Below are 24,727 nucleotides of genomic sequence, written 5' to 3' on the forward strand. Positions count from 1 at the left end.
AACCCCGAGTAAATCAGAGTAACCGTACTTCACCAGAAGTCCTATGTACTTGTATATACATGTCCTTGTGTTGCTCACCACCTGAATTTGAGGGTGTTCATCTTTTAGAGCTTTTCATGTTTCGAGTTTGTGGGTATTCATCACCCCAAGTTTTGTTCATCGTTTTTGTTCATCATATAGGTTTGGGGTGTTCGTCAGAGAGTGGGGTGAGTGCATCATCCGATTTAGCCAGTTTTCATTATCTTTGGGAGTGTTCATCGCATGAGTTTGGGGATCTTTATTATCTCAGTGTTCATCATGTCAGTTTGATATTGTTCATCATCTGAGTCTGGGATTCTATTTACAATGCAGTCACATTTTCATGGTGCAATTTGTCCCATAAACATATCAAAGACAACCACTAGAATGAAATTTTTACACCGTCTATGACACATCATGAGAATGCAGCTTTAAAGAAGCTTAAGATGAAGACAATGAATGCAATGTTTTAAGTTAATTAACTTATAATGACATAACCATTTCTTAATCACCAGCACAGCGTATTTAATATGCCTAATTATATACACCCAAATGTATAGAGACATTATACATAGATAGCAAAGCATACATACTCAAGATTTCAAAATGCCCCAGGAAATCATTACATCTTTCATTCTTCATGCATGTGCAGTCTGAAGAATTTGACAAATGTTCTTCTAAAATGACAACCCATTCACAAATTGATTCTTCAAACTTTTCAAGTGTAAATAAGGAAATATCAGATGAAATAACAGTGGTTATAGTATGGAGTGCACATCACAACTATTATCTTAGAGACAACTGAATTATCATAGCGATTTCCAGCACACGTCAGTAAGACAATATCACTCATTCAGGCCTATCAAACTCTGAATCGATGAAATCAAAAGGCCAAAGGGAAATTCAAAAATTTTCAGTTTTTGCTTCTAAACTTTATGACAATTGTCCATCACATAGAGAGTGCCATCTTTGTATTTGTACTCCAGACGACAATGACACAGTGATGCCATTTGGCGTAGCTAAGCGAAAGATGAATTCTCATTGGCTAAAATTCCTGATAAGGTTGCTGTCATGTTTTATTAGGCTCAGAGGTGGCTATCACTGCCTGCTAACTATTCCGCGTAATCTTAAATAGTTTATTTTCATTGTAGTTCAAGGTCAAACGCAAGAATCTGACCATAACTCACAAACTGTTGACAGAATATAGGGAGAGGTCATCAAAACCCCTAGCTAGGCATTTTTAGAGGGGTGTTGCATCTTGCCCCTAAAATGTGCACCCTGCCTGTTTTTTTGTCAGACACAATGTTAATAGATAGGCAGTGGAAACTGCCACCCAGGTCATTTCTTGAGGACTGTGCCTTTGCATTCTGCCCCTTTTGATTTCTAGTTAGGGGCCTGTCATCCCAAACATTAATATTTAGAGGACCAGATTCTCAATAATTTCAATAATTAAGACTACAATTGTAATTAAGATTTCAATTGTAAACTACTAGTACTACAATTCCGTTTCGATAAAGAACGTCATTGTGATGTAAGTACACACGCACTCAGTATATGAACCTATTTCACAGATCTGCTCCACTGTGCCTTGAACTGAAGTGACGCCACCCACAGATGTAGATTCTACATGAGCATTTAAGCATTGTCTTAGATGAAGTCTTTGGTCTGATAAAGTTGGACAGTATAACCTATTAACAGATGTCTTCATAGTGTTAAAAGCACTGTGCCCTGTATCTCACAGCATGCACTATACAAGAATCGACAAACAACATTTCTTGGCTGCATCAATATGCTTCATATACTTCAAACCAAAAATATGTCCAATCTCAAACTAAAAATGATCTCATTTTAGACACACTGACAAAATACAATACTGAAGGATACCATTACATACAGAAAAACAAATCATGTTCAAATTTTAAAATTTAGAACAATTCAAACTTAAAACATGGTTTAAAAATAGAAGAAAAATAAACGTCATTTCACAAAATTAATAGATAGTTGATTTTTCAAAACGATATTGGCTCAAATTTGAAAAGACTTATCTGCTACGACTTCTATACCTTGAACGTCCAATTACGAGCTGGGCTAGATTGAGGAGATCGCCTTGGTTTGTACTTTTGCTGATTTTTGGCATAACTGTTAATTTTTCTAGACATATCATGTTCACTGTCACTACTATCAGAGTCCCGTCTACGCTTCTCTCTCTGTCTTCTGTCTTGTCTCGCTTGCTTAACGCCCCTATCAATAGAAGAGTCTGAGTCCCGTCGTTGCCTTCTAGGTTTTTCAACAGAGCTGGAATCTCTTTGCTGCCTTCTGGGTTTTTCAACAGAGCTGGAATCCCTCCGTTGCCTTCTGGGTTTTTCAACAGAGCTGGAATCCCTCCGTTGCCTTCTGGATTTTTCAACAGAGCTGGAATCCCTCCGCTGCCTTCTGGATTTTTCAACAGAGCTGGAATCCCTCTGTTGCTTTCTGGATTTTTCAACAGAACTAGAGTCCCTTCTTTTCCTTCTGGGAATTTCAACCGAGTCCTTACGTGACTGCCTTGGATTTTCAAAAGAACTAGAATCCCTCCCTTGCCTTCTGGATTTCTCCACAGAATCTCTTCTCTGCTTTTTGTCCCTGGCCGTTTCCTCAGCATACCTTTCGTCCCGCCCTCGCTCTCTTGTCTCATTAGAAGATGAATTTCTTCGGTGTTTTCCATACTTCTCTACAGATTGTCTCCCTTGAGGATCTCGCCTGGCGTTATTATGAGAACTCCCAGGATGGGAAAGCGTCATGTCACGTCTATGTCTGTCATCATGATGCTGACCACCACTTCTACTTCTTTCTCTTTTCCTCTGGAATTCTTCTCCATCAGACTCTACAACAACATGGACAACACAAACTTAATTTACTTATTTATTCCCAGGAGTCTCTCACCAATGCGGCCGCTGTGAGTTCAAGTCCAGCTTATGCTGGCTTCCTCTCAGCAACCTGTGGATGGTCGTGGGTTTCCCCCGGGCTCTGCCTGGTTTCCAACCACCATAATGCTGGCCGTCGTCGTATAAGTGAAACAATCTTGAGTAGGGCGTAAAACACCAATCAAATAAATAAATAAATATTTATTTATTAATCTGACTGTTGATGAACTGGGGCTGAACACTGTACAAAAAAATATTTCAGTCATACGATGACAGTGAGTTACATGCATGGAGGAAAAACAGAGAATTAGACTAGATTTTGGAGGTTGCAAGGTACCCTTATACTATACCCTTTAGGGCCATTTTGGCTCAAAATGAAGAGTTCTGTGAGAAGCTAGTCACAAGTCCAAAACCTTTGGGGTTTGATGTGAAGTGAGTGGCACATATAAAGTTATCTCACCTGAGTCAGATTGTGAGTCACTGGAAGACTCTGAAGATTCCCTTTCGATTCGACGTTTCGACTTTTTGGATTTGCGAGACTTCCCTTTAACATCTTGGTCTGTTAACAGAAAGAATTTGATTTCAAAACGACTTCAAAATGCATTATCTTCAGTGACACAGGTAAACTTTTTGCAGTGCCCAAGGTTCTAAGATTTAAGGTTAAGTGGCCAGAGAAAACACCGCAGAGGGGTATGCTCACCCACCTGAATCACTGCCAGCTTTTGTGTGTTTGTAAGAAAGTAAAATTTGAGGTCAGGTAGACAGAGGAAACATTGCACCATGCTATGCTCACCCACCTGTATCACTGCAACCTCTTCTGTGCTTGTACGAGTGTAAAATTTGATGTCACGTGGACAGAGGAAAGATTGCACCATGCTAACTCCTCTATGTTTGTAAGAGTGTAAAATTTGCAGTTGAGTGGAAAGGAAACACTGTAGAAGGCTATGCTCACCCACCTGAATCACTGCCAGCTTTTGTGTGTTTGTAAGAGTGTAAAATTTGAGGTCAGGTAGACAGAGGAAACACTGCACCATGCTATGCTCATCTACCTGTATCACTGCAACCTCTTCTGTGCTTGTACGAGTGTAAAATTTGATGTCAGGTGGACAGAGGAAAGATTGCACCATGCTAACTCTTCTACGTTTGTAAGAGTGTAAAATTTGATGTCAGGTGGCCAGAGGAAAGATTGCACCATGCTAACTCTTCTATGTTTGAAAGAGTGTAAAATTTGCATTTGGGTGAAAAGGAAACACTGTAGAAGGCTATGCTCACCCACCTGAATCACTGCTACCTTTATCTGTGTTTGTAAGAGTGTAAAATTTGAGGTCAGGTGGACGAAGGAAACATTCCACCATGCTATGCTCACCCACCTGAATCACAGCAACATCTTCTGTGTTTGTAAGAGAGTAAGCTTTAAGGTTAAGTGGCCAGAGGATACACTGCAGAAGGCTATGCTCACCCACCTGTATCACTGCCAGCTTTTGTGTGTTTGTAAGAGAGTAAGCTTTAAGGTTAAGTGGCCAGAGGATACACTGCAGAAGGCTTCCCTCACCCACCTAAATCACTGCTACCTCTTCTGCATTTGTAAGAGTGTAAAATTTAAGGTTAAGTGGCCAGAGGATACACTGCAGAAGGCTTCCCTCACCCACCTAAATCACTGCTACCTCTTCTGCATTTGTAAGAGTGTAAAATTTAAGGTTAAGTGGCCAGAGGAAACATTGCAGAATGCTTCGCTCACCTACCTGAATCACTGCTACCTTTCCTGTGTTTGTGCTTGTGTTTTTTCTTCCCTTTTTTCTCCGAAGACTTCCCTTTCTGCATCTTGTCAAGCTTTCTGTGACAATGTACAAAAAATTTCAAAACATTGTTTTGAAGAAACTCAAGTTTCATGAAGTTCTATAAGCTGGAGCATATCAACTTGCATTTCTCAGAAGAGACTGAATGTCACAGAAGAAACATCAAACAGGGATAGCCTAAATGGCTCCCAAGCTATATGTGTGGTACTGTTTTCTACTTTATAAGTCACCTTTCCAATATCAAATGTTTGTAGCTGGTATCACAAAGCCGATAGAACTTCATCACTACATTGTGCTGCACACTGGGCATATGGTCTCATGGGTCATCAGCATAAACCTTCGGCCCTTTACCAACCAGGTTATGTTAATGACTGATTGACTTTATTTACTTATTTATTTATTTGATTGGTGTTTTACGCCGTACTCAAGAATATTTCACTTATATGATGGCAGCTAGCATTATGGTGGGAGGAAACCGGGCAGAGCCCAGGGGAAACCCACATCCGCAGGTTGCTGGCGGACTTTCCACGTACGGCCGGAGAGGAAGCCAGCATGAGCTGGACGAACTCACAGCGATCACATTGGTGAGAGACTCCTGGGTCATTACGCTGTGCTAGCGCACTAACCAACTGAGCTGTTTAAAAGCCACACTTGAGAATATTTCACTTCATGGATAGAAGAAAGCGGACAGCCCAGAGTAAACCACCGGCCATTGGCAAGTAACAGACATACTTATCCATGTATTACATACAGACTTAAACTTGCAGAGTGAGCTCAATGTGAATGCCACTTCGTGTAAGACAACTTATATGGCGCTACTGTAATTCCTCAACCTTTTCGCACGTTTGCAAAGTGTTTATTCAAGCATATTCTGAAGGTATTATTCTTTGTACACTGATAAAATTATACTTTTTGAGAAGCCATGAAATTGACCATTCCAACCAATGTAGTTTTGTCCTCAAAATCAAATTAAAAATGGACATAAATTGCACTGAAAGTTGCTGTTTCATATGCTAAAAGGTTGAGGAATTAAGGTAACAGTTATACCAATAGCTTAATGCCTCCAGGGCCATGTAGACTGTTACTGGAAAAGGCAGGAAATCTCAATAAAACTGCTGCCCGAGGCTGGGGTTACATGCTTGAATCCGCATGTTTGGATGTTGGCCAGGGGTTGGGGATTTCCAGGGAATTTACCTCAATGCAGTTCCTGTTTCTATCAACTTGACTACACCCAAAATTGAGACATAAAATTATCTGCATAAAACATCAACAAAGTAAATAAATACTTAAATAAATAGATTATCAATAGAAGAGCATATTTAGACGTTAATACAGGTTTTGAACTACTATTTCCAGTCCTGGAAATGACTCTTTTTCCAGTAGGATATTATCCTACATTCCATCCAAACCCCAACAAAACCCTCAGAATCAAGTAAAATGAACAATTTAATCACGGTCAAAATGTCAAATATAATAAGTACCCTACATCACACTCACTTTAGCAGTTTCTTCTTCTGTTTGGGGGTCAATGACTTCAGGAATTTGACCTCTGGGTCATCCTCATCTTCACTGCCTACCAGCTTCTGAAAACAACCACCACAACGATCATGCTTGTCTTAGTGTCACAAGTTAGGCCATCGTTAGAAAATGTTCACTGGGCGTAACCTGAAAAGAAATGCTTTGCTTTTCTTTCTCTCTCAATGCTTTCAAAAATCTGCCGCAAAGTTTCTGAGTCGCTGTTTTACAAAGCTGTGACAACGCTAAGTGAAAGGCACTTACCATGGTTACATATGCCTTCAACCTGTGTTAACGTGGAAGTTATTCAAGGCGAAAACTGCGACCAATTTGTAAAAAGGTGCCCCTGGGATTGTCAAAACTTCGGGCAAATGTTGCTTACTTTCCTTGACAATTTCACATTCAAGTACATGCACCATTGTTTCCTTGGTTTAAAAACAGTACTCACATTTTCATTATGGACTACAGATTATAACTAGCTTGAACACCATAGCCGTGTGATAAAGGTAAGTGAAGAAAACTCTGACAGAGCCTACAGTGGGTCAGGTCATCACTCTCAAGCACATGCACTCATCAAAACCCTCAGATAACCTAAATAGAGCTGTAGTTTTGTATACAAACAAAAGCCACGCCAATTGAAATTCTTATTTATTTATTTACTTGATTGGTGTTTTACGGCGTACTTATACGACGGCAGTCAGCATTATGGTGGAAACCGAGCAGAGCCCGGGGGAAACCCACGACCATCCGCAGGTTGCTGACAGACCTTCCCACATACAAATTCTTATTTTACGAGCATGTTTTTCCATGTCGTTGGAGGGTATGAAAATAAAATCAAAACTTAAATATCGTCTGCTTTGTGAAAAATTGTAAGTTTCCCAGAGTAAATCCATTTTTTTTTCCCCAAAAAAATTTTCTAAAGGATAAGTACTGCAGTTTTACTCCCATAGATTTTCTTGTAATTATTTTTCTTATGTCAAAAATTTTTAGACGAATTGAGGAGGTGAATATTTGTGAACTTGAGAAAGTTTCTAAAGGCAAGAGGTGTCTTTTGTGCCTCTGGAACATAGTGAGACAGGTGATTGGTAAATTAATACCAACAAAAGTTGCTTAAAAGTCACATGACAGTAAGACTGTCATTACCTTAAACAACCAAGGAGTTTGAACTCCCTTCTTGGCCTAGCTAACAAGCTCTTTTCTCAATCTCTCAACCACAGCTTACCTCGTTGGCTGCACCAGAATTCATCAACCTGGATAAGATGCTTTGCTTTAACATGAATCCTTCCTCCTGGTAACTATCAGCCAACTGTTCAGTGCTTTGTCCAGCTGAAATACGAAATTCCACATGCACATGTAATGAAGGAATAAACACTTCATACCAAACATCATTAACCTTTTCACGTACATGTACTGACTGGGATCAGCCTATTTATTTATTTGATAGGGGCTTTACACCGTACTGTAACCAATCAACCTTTCCACACCTCTGCTATTTATTTAAGCACATTCTGAAGACATTATTCTATGTAGAATGATACAAGTATACGTTTTGTCAAGCCCTGAAATTGGCCAATCCAACCGATGTAGTTTTGTATCCAGAGTCTCATTATAAAAGTGCATATATTGTACTGAAAGTTGTTTATTCATGTGCGTTAAGGTTAAAGAATTAGGGTACTGAGGAAAATTTCACTTATACGACAGCAGTCAGCATTATGAAGGAAAGTGTGGGAAGGTCTGCCAGCTGCCTGTGGATGGTCGTGGGTTTCCTCCCACCATAATGCTGGCTGCTGTCATAGAAGTAAAATATTGTTGAGTACAGAGTAAAACACCAATCAAATAAAATAAATAAATATGATAGGAGGTAACTGGGGGGTCTCCTCAACTAATGTTGACGAGTTACTATAGCACAATATTGTCACTACTTAAATTACGTACCCTAATTCTAAAATTTGGGACAGATATTAGTAGTGTTATAATATTACATATAGAATATTATATTTCTTTGCCAGTCTTTTGGGAAAGTAAAGATATGAGTATGTTGTTCATTAGATGGTCTAACCATATGAGAAAAAAGAAATTCAATATTTCTGCTAGTATATATATATATTGGCTAAAATGAGCAGACCAGGTGTCCCAAATTTTAGAAGAAATAGAGTAAACATACAAAACTGGGTAGAAATTACAGGAATGGGTATTTCATACACCTCGGCAATTATTATGCTTTTATTTTTCCACATTCAAACACAAACAATGCACTTAAAGTTACGACCAAGTTATGCTTTATATTGGCTGATGCTATCTGTTCTATATGTACAGGAATTTCATTATGGGATTTAAAATTCCTCTGAACAGATTAAAAAATTATACAACATTTATCCTGTTCATTCCGAATCAGTTCACAAAATTAAAATCAGTCTTGACAGTAGGAGCCACTTTCACAAAACTTAGCAATCAATTTTTCGTAAATTACAAAGTTTTGTGAAGGCGCTTTAATTTTGAAACTCGTCATTCGCCTTGTCATCAGAGGTCCCATCTAACAACAGTGCACTCCTAAAAAAAATCGTAATTTAAATGGAAGAGGGACTTCAAAGGAGGTAATTCAGTGGGGAATTATTGAAGAGGGACTTACGCTGAGGCGGTTCAGCTGTCAAGTCCTCGAAGAAAAGAGGACAGATCTTGTCTGTGTTCACGTGACCCCATTTCCTACACTTGATGCAGCGCACATTCCTCACTTCGATACCAAAGGGCTGGTCACGGATCGTCTCATCATCCTTGGCATAGCTGTAAAGCAAAACTTAGACGGTCAGAACATCAACCCTGTCACAGCGAGGTAAATCATAGCTGTAAAACAAAACTAGACAGTCAGAACATCAATCCTGTCACAGCAAGGTAAATCATAGCTGTAAAGCAAAACTTAGACGGTCAGAACATCAATCCTGTCACAGCAAGGTAAATCATAGCTGTAAAGCAAAACTAGATGGCCAGAACATCAATCCTGTCACAGCAAGGTAAATCATAGCTGTAAAGCAAAACTAGATGGTCAGAACATCAATCCCGTCACAGCAAGGTAAATCATAGCTGTAAAGCAAAACTAGATGGCCAGAACATCAATCCTGTCACAGCAAGGTAAATCACGGCTGTAAAGCAAAACTAGACGGTCAGAACATCAATCCTGTCACAGCAAGGTAAATCATAGCTGTAAAGCCAAACTTTGACGGTCAGAACATCAACCCTGTCACAGCAAGGTAAATCATAGCTGTAAAGCAAAACTAGACAGTCAGAACATCAACCCTGTCACAGCGAGGTAAATCATAGCTGTAAAGCAAAACTTAGACGATCAGAACATCAATCCTGTCACAGCAAGGTAAATCATAGCTGTAAAGCAAAACTAGACGGTTAGAACATCAATCCTGTCACAGCAAGGTAAATCATAGCTGTAAAGCAAAACTAGACAGTCAGAACATCAGTCCTGTCACAGCAAGGTAGATCATGGGCAATGCCTTCACTCTTCAGGTTGATTATCAAAACATACTGGATTTTCTTATTTGAAACGCTTAAATGAAGCAAACCTTTAAATACAGAGTTAACATGCAAAACCAATATGTCACAAAAGGTGGCATAAGGCCACACCAACTTAAATTGCTGTTTTAGGGGCAGAATAAATCTTTTTTTTTTCCTGTTGAAGACATATTTACATGACTGATAAGCCTTGAAAACAAAAGGGAATCAAGATCAAACAACATAAAAATGTGAATTTTCAGCTTTATTTTTACTGAGTATCTGGATTTTATTTCTGTTGGCTCACTCGTCACCAACAAGTCATTCAGAGAATACCGGTAGCTCCCCTGATTGAGCAGTTCAAGCTTGTTCAAGTCATGCGCTATGTTCAAATATTGACCTCTAAAACAACATAACCTACAATGATTGACTCTGTCATACACAGATATGATTCTCTAATTATTTAGTGCTAAGATCTTGCCATTAAATTAACAAGAAAGACCAAAATTATTATACTGTCCCAAGTATGACTGTTTATCATATGCCCAAGGATTGCATGGCAGTGACTTCATATGTTATGGAGTTGTAAATCATAGAGGTGGTAAAAGACACTGTAGGGAATGTCAAATTTACCGCATATGCAAATCACAAACTGCATTTGGCAATCCATGTACTATGGGTGGCAAATGCAACCCTGTGAACGGCTGAGGAAATGTTCAGTCATTAAGTTAAAAAACTTTCTTGGTCTTTAATACCCTAAATGACCTAAAATTTCATCCATGACCAAGTTGCTCATTTTTCCAGATTCAGGGAGTTTTACTGATTTTAGAAAGGTGCTTTGAGAAATGTTTGAAAAGTAGGATGATATCCTACTTGGAAAATGTAAATTTTAGCACCAGCAGTGATATCTCATGACATTTATTTGCCCTGAAAAATTCTGTTTTGAGGTCGAATTTTTAGGTCAGTTATCTCATTAATCGCATTCACATATGTAGAGACAACACAATACCTTAACATGATCCATTAACGTAAAAACCAATATGGATGAAAGTATGTACAATCATAAACACTGCGTGGATGTGAATTCATTATGTTATTGATCATGGCACAGCTAAATGTAAACATACACGGAACAAGGATCACAAAAGCTGGCAACAGATGATCACTGCCTATCTTCCTACGTGTCTTCATCCAAAATCAGCACTGTCCAACATACATGTACATAATCAAATAACCATTTAGAGCTACGACGTATATGTAAGAAGAGAAATGATACAAACACTGGGAAAAAATTGTTACGTACGCTTCTCTCGGGGCATTAAACTTCCGCTGCCATTCAAACTTGAATTCAGGTTCATCGTCTTCTTTCTGGAACACAATGGACATTTTTACTCTGGATATTAACCTTATGCACATGCATTACTGTATAACAGGGCTGCACCCAATTACCTCCCCTAAAGTCACTCTCCCATTTGAAAGGTACATTTTTAGGAGTAAGCTGTGGTTTGGTGGGACCTCAGAAAATGTCTGGAGGCAAGTTTCCGAGCCATCAGCAGCACTGGCTAGTTCATGACCTGGCTTTAAGGCAGATTTTAGTTTTAATCAAAATCATGACCATAACTAAATACAGCAGACAACATCACCAAACTCTTAAGCTGAAAACATTGACTTAAATTTTTGATCTCTCAACATTTTTCATGTCATGTTTTATTATGTTCTGTTGCCTAGAAAAATAACTGTCACCATTGCGACATAACCTACATATTGCATGCTGTGATAAACATGATCCCACTTCTCGTAGTTCCATATATCAAAAACTAGTCTCGCGTTATGTCATAGTCGCTGTCAGGTAACAAGGGAGTTAATTCAGAGCAGGCCTATTCTTTATGTGAAATACAGTAACAAGATGTAAAACATCATGCAAGCAGAAGCTCATCAGTCAAGTATATCAAACAACATAAGAATAAATGTGCATTTACCGATTTTAAAAACTCCTCCAGCATCAATAGGATTGTACTATTTTTGTTTAAGAGTTAACATTGCTTTTAGCAATATTTTGGTCACATGAAAACAGTGTTTCCTTTTAGCAGGCTGGCATGGCAATATATTCAGTAGTGCCTCACTGGAATACCATGCCAAAGACACCAGACACAAAGTCAAAGTCAAAATATACTGACACAAGGCTGACCACTACTTGGCCTACCTCCTAATGCTAAATACTACCAACTGCAGCAGAATTGCCCCTAACAGTCTACGCATGACCAACATCCATCTTGTAACCAGGCCATCTGCTTGCAAATGAATGATTATGGCGTAATGCCACTTAGTCAGTATTGTAGCCAAGTTGTTGCAACATCGGTTTACAAAGCAGACAATCTAACGTATTGGTCATAGGAGTTTTATGTTAAAATTGTGCATGATGCTTCCAGAGGACTGCATGAAACAAAGGTAAGCTATAATACTGACCTCCTTCTTCTTTAGTCCTGGTGGAGGGTCATACATGAAACTCAAACCCAGCTGTGCTTTCTCATCACCCAGTAATGCCCTGGTCAAACAAAGTCCACACTCAACAGTTAGCAAATATTTCAAATACAATTAACACAAAATGTAAATTCCGAAAACTACTACAAATCACTACTTTGACCCTTTTCTATCACACAACAATGACATATCTGACAAAATAAAAAGCATGTTTAATAATTACTCATATGCTAACTTCCCCAGACATGATTTATGTGTCTCCAACGACAGGTAAAATTTTTTTTTTCCTTTTCGCTTTAGAAAATCATGAGGGTAGGCATGTGGAAATTTCTGTGCTTGTAATGTCAGTGGCATGTACCTATATAAAACCAATCTGTATGACTATATTCCATCCGAAGCAACTTTATCAGCAGTGAATTAAGTATTCATTTTTACGAAATATGGGCGGGAGTTGACAGAGAGTCCTTCAAACGCGCGTGTGTATTTGTTGCTTTAAACTCAGTTTGACATCATCTGCTGGTAATTTGCAAGTAAGGATTCCTGGTATGCTAAATTCTGTTATAGCTTTGGACACAAAGAGCTCTGCATTTTAATCAATATTTGACATGCCACTCCACTTGTATAATGGTACATGTACTGGGGTATTCACACTTTATCAAACTTTCTCCTCAATTCCCATTTTAATATCACAAGATGGCGATCATAAAACAATCAATGTGCACCTGCTGTGAAGTACATGTACCCCATTCATTATGATCAAACCTGAGGGAAACATGAACTGTTGGTGGTAGGAGCATACAGACTGCTCAGTGAAGCATGAACTTAATTACATGTGTGGACTGTCCCCATAACCCCCTGGCCACCCCTGATGTCCTCACGCAGATTATAAGATACATTTGGCAAGTCGGTGGGCGAAACTGGGCATTAAATGAACTGGGTAAAAAAAAACTGGTTTTGATCAGCTGCTCACCTATTGCTGTACATTTCTTGTTCTCTCTGATATTGATTCAGCAAGTCTTCCTGTTTCTGTTTGTCATGGGCATGTTTCTGCTGGGCCATCCATACCTGATTAAATGAATAACGTCATACGGTCAACAATCTAAAGCTTTGCATGCCGGTTTATACTGTCCAAAAATCTCAGTTGGCAGCGACATGAAAGAAGAGGGTGATTAGCCACAACACTCGTTGCATTAATCTCCATGGAGGCTTGGGTTGATCCAGCTGCCTGGTCACACATGCGTGCCGTGTAGATGGTGGCCATTGCATACATGATAAGTCAGCAGTGACAGGGACTTTCAATAAATATGGATGGATATTTACCTTTATGATGATCGACATCTCCGGATATTCACAATCAAGTGCCCTAGGACCCTAAGCATTGTAAAGGAGTGGCTGGTTTGGCATGATAGGTTAGTAACAAACTGCTTTCCGAAATTTTACAATTCATCCTACTGGGCTGAAGCGGACTGATCCATGACTACGTGTAGCCCTACCAGCGTTGTCATCCAGGGTTAGGCTACAGCACATGGTGTTCATTCCAAACCAATGATGTTTAACACATCGAATTTCTACCAGAAAAGGGATAATCAGTTGCTCTTGAATGATAACTTTATTTACAGACGAGAGCAATTCTGCTAGCCAGACGAGAGCCAAACTCTGCTAGGCGTTGGGTTACTCATGTTTTCGACTGAAAATCGCCAAATGCTGTACAGGCCTTCCAAACAACAACGACACTGGCCAATTTCGACTGTCGACTTACTCTTTTGATATTCTCTTTGCTCGATGGATGGAAGAACTTCTTGGTCATGTAATTATTGTATCCCTTCCCCATCTTGCTTTTTTCAGAGGACAATCACAAGATCAGCAAAACTGTGAACGTTAAAGAGCTTCCACTCCCTGTCGTCAACTTTACGTTTCTTAAACCGGACGTGTCATAAACAACGTCCCTCTCTTCCGCATTTAATGATCACATTACATTAAAGTATATTTACCTACTAAACGTGCGTTGAAAACGGTTAAAAATATTTCTTAATTATTTTAAGGTATCATTAGTTTGATAATTTTATCAAATGAAGTACGGAACTTTCCATTTGTGCGGACCGGCATTTCGTCTGCTCGAGACGTACATGTATACATGACTTACTGTTTCCTTTCGCCGATCTATACGATGACCTTTGTTTTACCCGCAACGCTATTTAGAAGACAGCTTCGTCGCATGTATGTGTGTTTTCTTAATCCGTGTCCTGGATAAACGAAGCCACATAAATGCAAAGAGATCTCTGGAAATGAAAGAAAGGTTTTGGATAAATAATTCGATGCAGGTCGCTGCCAGGTGATCAAAAAGAATCAAAACGACTGGAAGTACTCAAACATTGAAGATTAGGAAATCAGTGATAACGTCATGTGCATCGTATCTAACATCAGACCACTCAGACTAGACAGAGCTTGATTAGTTCAAATATAGTTTAGGCACCCTTCTGATTGGCACAGTTATCAGTTTCACTATTTGTACACTAATTAAACAACGTTAAATGTACTACATTTACCTCCATTTTTTAGATTTCTGACCTTCGGTTGGTAGATGTCGACCAACAAGTAAATGTCAGAATGTTAAGTAAGGAGAGAGATCGTTTAGCTCGCTGAAGTATTTGTACATGTACATGTAAGTAAGTTAATAACAAAAAAGTCGGGATCATTTTGGATCCCAAGCTATTGCCCCCCAAATCATTTGAACAGGTCAGGATATGCCCTAAATCTGACCCTGCCATTGATTTTTGTTATGTTAAACTATGTCATACGAGGCAAACATTTCACTCACCATGCACGATTTCAGTATCAGTAACATGCATGTCCGATGCATTTTTATGCAGACCTTCTGCCTCTCTTCATGTGTTCCTGTCAGCTTGTCTAGATCAGCGCGTCTGGATTTGTATTTGTTCTTTTACGTTAAGAAATTACATGTAAATTTCTTATTTTTTAAAGATGGCTTCTTTGAAAATAAATTGATATGTTTTACTTACTAGCCATACATTTACTCACACTAACACGCCACTCCAGTTCTTAGGCTAACAATTAATTTGTTCCTAATAAATCTCAATGTGTTTTTGTTTCAGTCTAAATAGCTCTGTAATGAGTATGCAGACCTCGGCCAAGCAAGCTCGACCAGATCATCTTGAAAGAACAGCCAACAACACAAGGGAAGATGTAAGATAAACATTTATAAGTTAAAATGAAATAATGTAAAAATGAATAAGAGAAAATGACGTGATATCACAGACATAGATGTACACACAATTAACGGGCCCTACACAAATACATTGATTGCACAACATATGCTTTTTATTATTTAAATCATATTCATACATGTAATTTATAAATTTTTCATGTTACTATGATGTTATTTTCCTACATAAAAACAAGCCAAGTGTGATGAAAAAATAGTCATTAACCTTCGATCTAATTTTTAAGAATTTTATTATATTGGGTATATATTTTAGTATAAATGATGTAAGTATCAATATGCATGCAGGTTTATAGGTATATATAACCACTTTGGTGGACTAATGGTTAGAGAGTCTACCTCCCGGTAGACTCGGGATCAAACCCAGGTCGAGTCATACCAATGACTTTCAAAATGGTAGTTGTTGCTGAGCACTGAGAGGTTAGAGCAAGGAAACAGGATTGGCTGGCTTGGTGTCAGTGTAATGTGACTGGATTGGTACCATGTCTGGTGTCTTTGGCATGATACCTCAGTGGCAGAAGCACTAGCTTTGGCGGCATGGACTGCCCTGCCACAAGAAGACACCGTATATGTACACACACCTGATGACTCCTGGTCGTCATATGACTGAAAAATGAGTAAGTGTGACGTTAAACCCAAAGCATTCATTCATTCATTCATTTAAGTTATGTTACTACCACAACTATGGGATATTCCTGTGTTCTATAAATTCACAGGAGGGCAGTGGTGAAGTGCATCTTACCCAAAACTATATATTACACCATGGCTATAAAGAATATCAAAAAATTATTATCTCATCTAAGAGTGACATCAGAGAACATTGTTAATGTTTAGAAATTATAGTTCAGTTGCTTTTAATTAATTCTCGTCATACACCAACCTAGGTAAAATTGTATTGATTTACCCTGTCATCCTATATAGAGGTGGTGACACACTGCAAAGGGGAATCGCTATGCTGCTGATAAGGCTGTAACTGTATTACAAAAAACAAGACTTTCTTTACAGGTGATTTCCCCTGCCACAGTGACATCTATCACACAGCTGTCAGCCACAGTGAAGGGTCTAAAGTTGAAGGTTCATGACTTGCGACTGAGGTTTAAAGCAGGACAGTGGTAAGACTGACGTGACAAAAAATGTTTGGAGAATGCCGTCTTGTATGGAGAATATACCGTGCAGTATTTTGCATGATTGTGATGTATGACAGGTTTTATTATTCATACCTGGTGTGGATGATTTTGCAGGATTGATATGACTGTGTGGTGGATAATTTACAGTGTCAGTTTCACTGTGCCACATGTGGATGATGTTACAGGGTTGATATGGCTTTACCAGGTGTGGGTGATGTTACAGGGTTGATATGACTATAGCAAGTGTGGATGATATTGCAAGGTTGATATGGCTTTACCAGGTGTGAGTGATGTTACAAGGTTGATATGACCATGCCACGTGTGGATGATGTTACAGGGTTGATATAACTATAGCAAGTGTGGATGATGTTACAGGGTTGATATGACTATAGCAAGTGTGGATGATGTTGCAAGGTTGGTATGTCTAGAGCAGGTGTGGATGATGTTACAGAGTTGATATGACTATAGCAAGTGTGGATGATGTTACAGGGTTGATATGACCATGTCAGGTGTGGATGATGTTACAGGGTTGACATGACTATAGCAAGTGTGGATCATGTTACAGGGTTGATATGACTATAGCAGGTGTGGATGGTGTTACAGGGTTGATATGACTATAGCAGGTGTGGATGGTGTTACAGGGTTGATATGACCATGTCAGGTGTGGATGATGTTACAGGGTTGACATGACTATAGCAAGTGTGGATGATGTTACAGGGTTGATATGACCATACCAGGTGTGGATGATGTTGCAGGGTTGATATGACTATACGAGATGTCGATGATGTTACAGGGCTGATATGACTATACCAGGTGTGGATGATGTTAGAGGGTTAATATAACTGTCCCAAGTGAGGGTGATGTTACAGAGTTGATATGACTATCCCAGGTGCGGGTGATGTTACAGAGTTGATATGACTATCCCAGGTGTGGGTGATGTTACAGGGTTGATATGACTATACCAGGTGTGGATGATGTTACAGGGCTGATATGACTATACCAGGTGCAGATGATGTTGCAGGGTTGATATGACTATACAAGATGTGGATGATGCTGCAGGGTTGATATGACTATACAAGATGTGGGTGATGTTACAGGGTTGATATCACTATACCAGGTGTGGGTGATGTTAGAGGGTTGATATGACTATAGCAAGCGTGGATGATGTTGCATTGTTGAGATGACTATCCCAGGTGTGGATGATGTTTCAGGGATATGACTGTACCAGGTGTCAATGGTGTTACAGGGTTGGTATAAAGGTATCAGATGAGGATGATGTTAGAGGGTTGATATGAATATACTAGGTGCGGATGATGTTGCAGGGTTGATATGACTATCATAAGTTTGGATGATGTTAGAGGGTTGTTGTAACTATACCAGGTGCAGGTGATGTTAGAGGACAGGGTTGATATGACTATACCAGATGTGGATGATGTTGCAGAGTTGATATGACTGTACCAGGTGTGGGTGATGTTAGAGGGTTGATATGACTATAGCAGGTGTGGATGATGTTTGAGAGTAGATGATGTTACAGGGTTGTTATGACCATGCCAGGTGTGGATAATGTTGCAGGGTTGATATGACCATACCAGGTGTGGATGATGTTAGAGGGTTAATATGACTGTCCCAATTGAGGATGATGTTACAGGGATATCACTATACCAGGTGTGGGTGATGTTACAGGGTTGATATGACTATACCAGGTGTGGATGATGTTACAGGGTTGATATAAAGGTATCAGATGTGGATGATGTTAGAGGGTTGATATGACTATAGCAGGTGTGGATGATGTTGCAGGGTTGATATGACTATCACAAGTTTGGATGATGTTAGAGGGTTGATATGACTATAGCAGGTGTGGATGATGTTGCAGGGTTGATATGACTATCACAAGTTTGGATGATGTTGCAGGGCTGATATGACTATACCAGGTGCAGATGATGTTGCAAGGTTGATATGACTATACGAGATGTGGATGATGTTGCAAGGTTGATATGACTATACGAGATATGGATGATGTTGCAGGGTTGATATGACTATAGCAGGTGCGAGTGATCTAAGAAGGTTGATATGACTATAACAGGTGTGGATGATGTTACAGGGTTGATATGACTATCCCAAGTGTGGGTGATGTTAGAGGGTTGATATGACTATAGCAGGTGTGGATGATGTTAGAGGGTTGATATGCCTATATCATGTGTGGATGATGTTACAGGGTTGATATGACTATCCCAGGCGTGGATGTGGTTGGTGGATTTTCAATGAGTTCCTCACCCCGTCAGCTGTGTGATAAGGGAATGATAGACTTAGCAGTTAAGCACAGCAGTCACCCCCCAGCCGCATGGGTCCATGAAAAGGTAGGTTATAAGTGTGACCCTCATAATGCTGTTATCACTGATGAGTGTAAATGAGTATTGTCTCTTTTCATGAAAGCCATCAGGTGATACATTGTGACTCAATGGTCTGCCTTAACATATCAAATCAAATATGGTCAAGTAATGGTGGAAGCTAGTTTCTAGAATGTAGGACCTGGAATTTTCTTGAATCACTTATATAGATATATATATATCTTATCATTGTTTAGCCAGGCAGTCAAATTGTTGCAAGTCTTTTAACCAGAAATTGAAATGGTGTAAATACATACATGTAAATCAGTCGCTCAGTCATTGCCTGAGATGATCTTGGACTCACTTACGTTGTGTTTGTCTTCAATACATCCTGATTCCATCCTCATGTATTATCAGACCAGGCATTCCATACAGACGGGAATTTCCAGTCTGATATTGATCCTGGGAATTCCCCCACCCACTTTAGTATTTCAGTCGATCATCTTAAAGTGTAAACAAAGTGAAAAATTATGTGTGCCTCAAATAAAAGGTAATGGCAAACTGCATCCAGAAATACTTCTAAGGTACTTTATCAGATATGATTTTACAGAAAATAACTATTTTCAAAAGTGATCTGTTGGCAAGTAAGGGAAATTGTGATGAAGAAAGTGGTGTGACATCAAAAATTCTAAAAAATGAAAATAGTTTTGGGTACAGTTTTGTATGGGGGCTTGAATGTCATCCATATTCTTGGGAATTCCCCCAATCTGAGGATTACCCCACCCACTTAGTCATCAATCAACATGTATCTTCATTTTTTCTCATCTGTTTTCTCCTCCCAAGTGTAAGACTGGTGATCAGGTGACAGTACGGACAGGTGGGGATTTCTATTACGACCCTCAACCAGGGGATCTCCCTACCCACCTACTTCTGCTAGCTGGGGGCGTCGGCATAAATCCTCTCATTAGCATACTGCGTCATGTGACTGACCTCAACCAATCAGATATGGAAAAACCAGTCCAAGCTAGGCTGTTGTATTCAGCCAGATCTGAAGATGAACTTATATATAAGGTAAGTACACTATTAAAGTTTTACTGGCCGTGGTGGCAAAGTGGTTAGAGTGTCTGCCTCATAAATGCTTGAAATTACAGGAAATGTAGGAAGACATTGCTCATTTCAGCAATGTGTTCAGATATTTTTGACGATTGTTTTTCTATGGCACTGTGGCCACTGACCAGTTTAAATTATTACTTTAAGGGCAGAATGTTGGAGCAGATAATAAAAATAAAAAATAAAACTTTAAAATCATTTATGGACTATCCCAGCAATTTTTCTCATTGAAAACCTCTTTACATGATTGGAAAGCCTTGAAAAACATGAAATTCTTAAAAACCTCAAGATCGGACAGAATAAAAAGGTGGATTTTCAGTTTCATTTTTAGTCCACTTTTAGATTTTTTAGTCTTTGCTTGCCCTTAAAACACAAAATAAGATTGGTTTTGTCTGAGCATACACTTTACATAGTTCCTAATAATTGGGCATCTGAAGTGAGCTGTGGCAAGTGCCCAGGCTTACATCCACAGGTGGTATCTTCTTGGATTTATCTATTTATATGATTGATGTTTTACGCCCTATTCAAGAATATTTCACTTATACGACAGCGGCCAGCTTTGTGGTGGGTGGAAACCGGGCAGAGACTGGGGGAAACCTACGACCTTCCACAGGTTGCTATGTCCTTGGAGGATTTTAGTTGACATGTTTTGATTTTAATGTAGATTGTTTGACCATGTTTGACTACAAACTCCAACCTATTTTCACTAACTTTGTTCACGTGACACATAGACTTGCGGTGTTTGTTCAGCAAACGAATCTCATTTTTGTGAGTATAAATCGGGGGTTCGTATTGTGGCAGGGCGTTGAAAACTTGGACAAGCCTGAAATTTGAAAGTAACATTTCCACACCTTGAAAAGCCTGAAAAATCAGGGGGTGTGGGGTTAAGTTTGGAAAATGCTTGAAACTGAGGCAGCAGAACCAACCTGAGCTGCTGTGTATAGTATACTGACATTCTCCTGGAGATATTTGTTTCCGCTGTGTAGATGTGAAAAAAGGACAGCTCAACTAATTATGGTCATTTTACTTTGCTTTGAGTTGAGAATATTTATTCCAGGTAGCCTGGAAAATGTGAATTTTGGGCCTAAAAAGTGATAATAAAAAGCGTGGAAATTTGAACTCTTTGAAATGTACAAACCCTGATTTGTAGTAGTGTTCACAGGTCCCATAGGTGAGAGTTAAAACACTTAAACAATCTTGGACAATTTGAACAAAACTTTACAATGGACGTTCCATGATGTCTCTGATTTTTATTAATTGATTTTCTGTTCACAGGATGCATTGATATCTTTGGAAGAGAACCACAAAAATGTGAAATGTCAGTTTTTTGTCACAAAAGAACTGTGTACCCACCCTGTTTTGAAAAGTAAGTACACATAAGGTTGATTTTGTTGATTACTTTATCACAGTTCTTGTAAAGTTTCAGATCTGATTCCTAATTACTATATACTTGCCTCTGCTTTCCTTGCCTTCCTGCTGCTAAAGCATTTACTTCAGAAGAAAACACTGCATGAACATGAAGTGACAATCGGGGGAAAGACCATTAAAAACTGTCTGTAAAACTAAATTTAATTATTTTTTATAGATTCATTTTTTTTATCACTGAAATAAATGCAGTGAAATGTTTGAATTGTGATATGATTTCCGGTGACAAGGTGCTGGGACATCACATCACTTTTTCTTTTTATATTCATCTACAGGCAAATTTTATGAGAGTGTTATTTAAGTAATCTTTTAATCCTTGGTACTAGGAGCTATTCAAACATCAGAATGCATTTAACTTAAAGGAGAAGAAAACTTAAAAACATAAGACTATGAGCTGAAAAGAGCACATTTTTTTCGAACTGGTGGTGCCTGCTGCATAATTTTGTGATTTTTCCTTGGCATTTATGTAAAGTCTGAAAACGGGAATGCTGGCTCCCTGTAATTTATGCTGGGGGTGTGTTACCTCTCAGCCAGTGAGTGTCCTTAAAACTGGCAGCTTGTTCGTGTAATCTCAGAATCTACGTCCAACATTCCGGTTTCCCGATCGTCAAGTGGAAAACGAACTGTACTGTTCGCTACCTTCTGAGAAGAAGAGTTCTAGCGGAAATGTACGATCTGCACTTCGGCGGTTTCCGATGGAATTCTCCTAACACAGAACTTCAGGACTAGTTCTTAGGCCAAATGGAGTCGCCGCAGCGGATTTTGGCGTCGACTTTATTTATAATTTATCATCTTGAGGTACATATTAGAATTTTTTTTATGGCATTCACCGGCAAGGAAATGCATTGTCTTTTCAATGGTGTTTGTTTGTAATTTAAGTTTTCCTCTCCTTTAATTAATCTGTATAGAAAAAAACTGAAAAAATAAATGAAAATCTTTTCAGGTGTAGATTTTAGCTGGCTTTTTAGTTTTCTGTCTGTTGAAGGGACCCTAAATTGACACCAGACAAACTCAGAATGTAGCTGGCATGCACTTCAGGTGTGATCAGAACAATAGATTTAACATAGGATCGTCTGCATTACACACCTTCCGCTGTACTCGAAACACTTAGCCATGATGGAAATCAGTTACTGTCAGGGGAGATAACCACGAACAGGCGCAATAATGATCTCCCTTGTGTAAAATGTTGTCTGTATGAACTAATTTTACGCTTGTATCCTGCCTTAAGTTTTTAAGGCTAACTTTTTTTTTTGTTTGCTTTAAAGTATTATTTTATTTTTAAAGTATGTATATATATTCTTTTTATTTTATACTGATACAGCTCATTTTTTTCACTCCGGAATTTAGTAGTGAAAAGTTCTGTGTTCATTATCTGAATGAAGTGATTTGAAATTTGTTATAAAATGGCTCTAATTCATAGCTAAATTTCTGTATTTTTGGGATGTAAACAAAACAAGGACATTTTTTGTTTTAATGCTATTTTGACTTCCTTGTTCCTTTGTTGATTTTGGAGACATAACAACATTGGTTGGACGGGCCCTTTTCAGGGCTTCACCAAAGTACAAGTTTATCAGTGTACAGAGAGTAATGTCTTCAGAATATGCTTGAATAAACACCTGGCAAACATGCGAAAAAGGTTGAACAATTATAGTATGAAGAATGAATGGCTTAATGACATAATGGCAATATCTCTGTAATGGCATATCATGACATCCATGAAGAAAATCTAGATATCTCATTCATAAAATGAAAATATATAAAATAAAATATACATTTTACCTTTATGACATATCTTTTACTTTTATCTGCTCCAGGTGGGAGAATAACAAAAACAGAGATAGAAGAGGCTGTGAGAGAACTTGGAGCTGATCAAACTACCTGCTATATATGTGGACCTTTCCCTATGATCAAGTCTTTAGAAGGGCAGTTGTTAACGTTAGACGTACCACCTGAAAGAATACTGTATGAAAAATGGTGGTGAGATGGAGTTGGGAGTGAGCAGGTAGACAATAATTCAAGGAAACAAACAGACCGTGGGCAAAGGTATGCCGTTCAGATTTGCAGCTGGGTTGTAAAGAATATACACTTTTTTTTTACTAAGTAATTGTTTCCCTGAACAATGTGTTCGGGTGGTAAGCCGTAGATTTCACTCTGTCCATTTGGTGTGTCCGCCCCGGCAAATTTCGGCGATCAAAACAAACTACCTCACCAATCAGACACCATGGAATTGTGTTGACCTGTGACATTTTATTTGTCACATGATTTACCAAGTCATGACACAACTTACAGAACGACAGAGAAATTTACCAAGTGTCTGTGCAAGTACGCTGTGAAATTCGGAGGTGGTAAAGTTTGTCCCTTTGTCCCTGGCTTTAATGTGACCAAGACTTCACGAACACTGAGAGCAGAAAAAGAGGAATTTTTTGTGATTTGTCACTTATTTGCCTTGTCAAATGTTGGTGTGGAATATATCTAAGCATATTAGATTTTTGGAACTATCAAAGATCAGTAAATGAATGAATTAATTCAGAGTTTGAATTAAAGCCACACTGACAATATTTGATCCCTGTTGTGGTGAGGTACATGTTAAAACAAGGCAATAACTCTGACTCTTCAACAGGTAGCATCTAAAATTGGACCAAAAACGGACCACTTTAAAAGCCAACTAAAACCAAGAAAAACTAACAAAAAAAAAATGTTTTTAAATATGTTAGAATATATATGTATATAATATGCAGAGAAACGATATCTTATGAAATAGGCCAGTAGCCTTTTTTTTATTAAACGACCACATTGTCAATGGCACTTTTAAATTCTTGAAATAATTTATTTATTTATTTATTTGATTGGTGTTTTACGCCATACTCAAGAATATTTCACTTATATGACGGTGGCCAGCATTATGGTGGGTGGCAACTGGGCAGAGCCCGGGGGCAACCCACGACCATCCGTAGGTTGCTGGCAGACTTGATATGAAGTAACCTTAAGTTAAGTCATCCGTTAAGTCTGCATAGAAGTGTTAAGTCTACACAGAAGTGTTACGTCTACACAGAAGTGTTAAGTCTCTAGGTTGTGTCCTATATCATAAAGGGCTTCTGAACCTCTAACTCTATTTGTAGTGAACAACAGAAATACATTGCATAAGAATGCTGATAATTTAATGGGTTTGTACAAAACATTAGCCGTTGTGTCAATAGGCAATACTTTCCACTGTCTGGTCATGCCAGTCAGATCTCAATAAATTATCTAATCAACAAAATGCATTCTTTTGGGTGTGTTCACTTCA

At 38.7% G+C, this 24,727-nt stretch overlaps 3 protein-coding genes across 3 annotated transcripts in view; 1 reads left to right on the forward strand and 2 right to left on the reverse strand.

Annotated features, from left to right (window-relative positions):
* Positions 1 to 1,028, reverse strand: part of LOC135478271 (zinc finger CCCH domain-containing protein 13-like) — a 3,721-nt gene extending 2,693 nt beyond the window's left edge. Inside the window, exon 1 of the mRNA XM_064758544.1 lies at positions 959 to 1,028. Within this exon, the coding sequence (XP_064614614.1) occupies positions 959 to 1,028 (70 nt within the window). The remainder of the gene's footprint in view (positions 1 to 958) is intronic.
* Positions 1,029 to 2,071: 1,043 nt separating this feature from the next.
* LOC135477902 (corepressor interacting with RBPJ 1-like) lies at positions 2,072 to 14,122 on the reverse strand. The gene is made up of 10 exons (XM_064758115.1): positions 13,971 to 14,122; positions 13,182 to 13,276; positions 12,197 to 12,275; positions 11,034 to 11,098; positions 8,862 to 9,013; positions 7,455 to 7,558; positions 6,215 to 6,300; positions 4,664 to 4,755; positions 3,382 to 3,480; positions 2,072 to 2,881 (listed from the first exon to the last, which is right to left on the reverse strand). Exons 1-10 carry the CDS (start codon positions 14,040 to 14,042, stop codon positions 2,076 to 2,078), a joined length of 1,650 nt encoding a protein of 549 aa, XP_064614185.1. The 5' UTR covers positions 14,043 to 14,122; the 3' UTR covers positions 2,072 to 2,075.
* Positions 14,123 to 14,338: 216 nt separating this feature from the next.
* On the forward strand, positions 14,339 to 24,413 carry LOC135477928 (oxidoreductase NAD-binding domain-containing protein 1-like). Its single transcript, XM_064758151.1, has 7 exons — positions 14,339 to 14,428; positions 15,325 to 15,415; positions 16,458 to 16,564; positions 18,795 to 18,936; positions 19,750 to 19,977; positions 21,292 to 21,382; positions 23,256 to 24,413. Exons 1-7 carry the CDS (start codon positions 14,346 to 14,348, stop codon positions 23,420 to 23,422), a joined length of 909 nt encoding a protein of 302 aa, XP_064614221.1. The 5' UTR covers positions 14,339 to 14,345; the 3' UTR covers positions 23,423 to 24,413.
* Positions 24,414 to 24,727: the final 314 nt, after the last annotated feature.

Source organism: Liolophura sinensis, chromosome 11 (genome assembly GCF_032854445.1).
Source record: "Liolophura sinensis isolate JHLJ2023 chromosome 11, CUHK_Ljap_v2, whole genome shotgun sequence".
NCBI classification, from domain to species: domain Eukaryota; kingdom Metazoa; phylum Mollusca; class Polyplacophora; order Chitonida; family Chitonidae; genus Liolophura; species Liolophura sinensis.

Bases quoted from the DNA above. Each gene is read 5' to 3' on its own strand.
- LOC135477902 (XM_064758115.1), bottom strand. From the start codon at position 14,042: ATGGGGAAGGGATACAATAATTACATGACCAAGAAGTTCTTCCATCCA. The intron at 13,277-13,970 runs GTAAGTCGACAG...TCATTTAATCAG, and splicing joins GCAAAGAGAATATCAAAAGA to GTATGGATGGCCCAGCAGAA. The intron at 4,756-6,214 runs GTGAGTGTGATG...ACATTGTCACAG, and splicing joins CAGAAGAAGAAACTGCTAAA to AAAGCTTGACAAGATGCAGA.
- LOC135477928 (XM_064758151.1), top strand. From the start codon at position 14,346: ATGACTTACTGTTTCCTTTCGCCGATCTATACGATGACCTTTGTTTTA. The intron at 15,416-16,457 runs GTAAGATAAACA...CTTTCTTTACAG, and splicing joins CCAACAACACAAGGGAAGAT to GTGATTTCCCCTGCCACAGT. The intron at 19,978-21,291 runs GTAAGTACACTA...TTCTGTTCACAG, and splicing joins AAGATGAACTTATATATAAG to GATGCATTGATATCTTTGGA.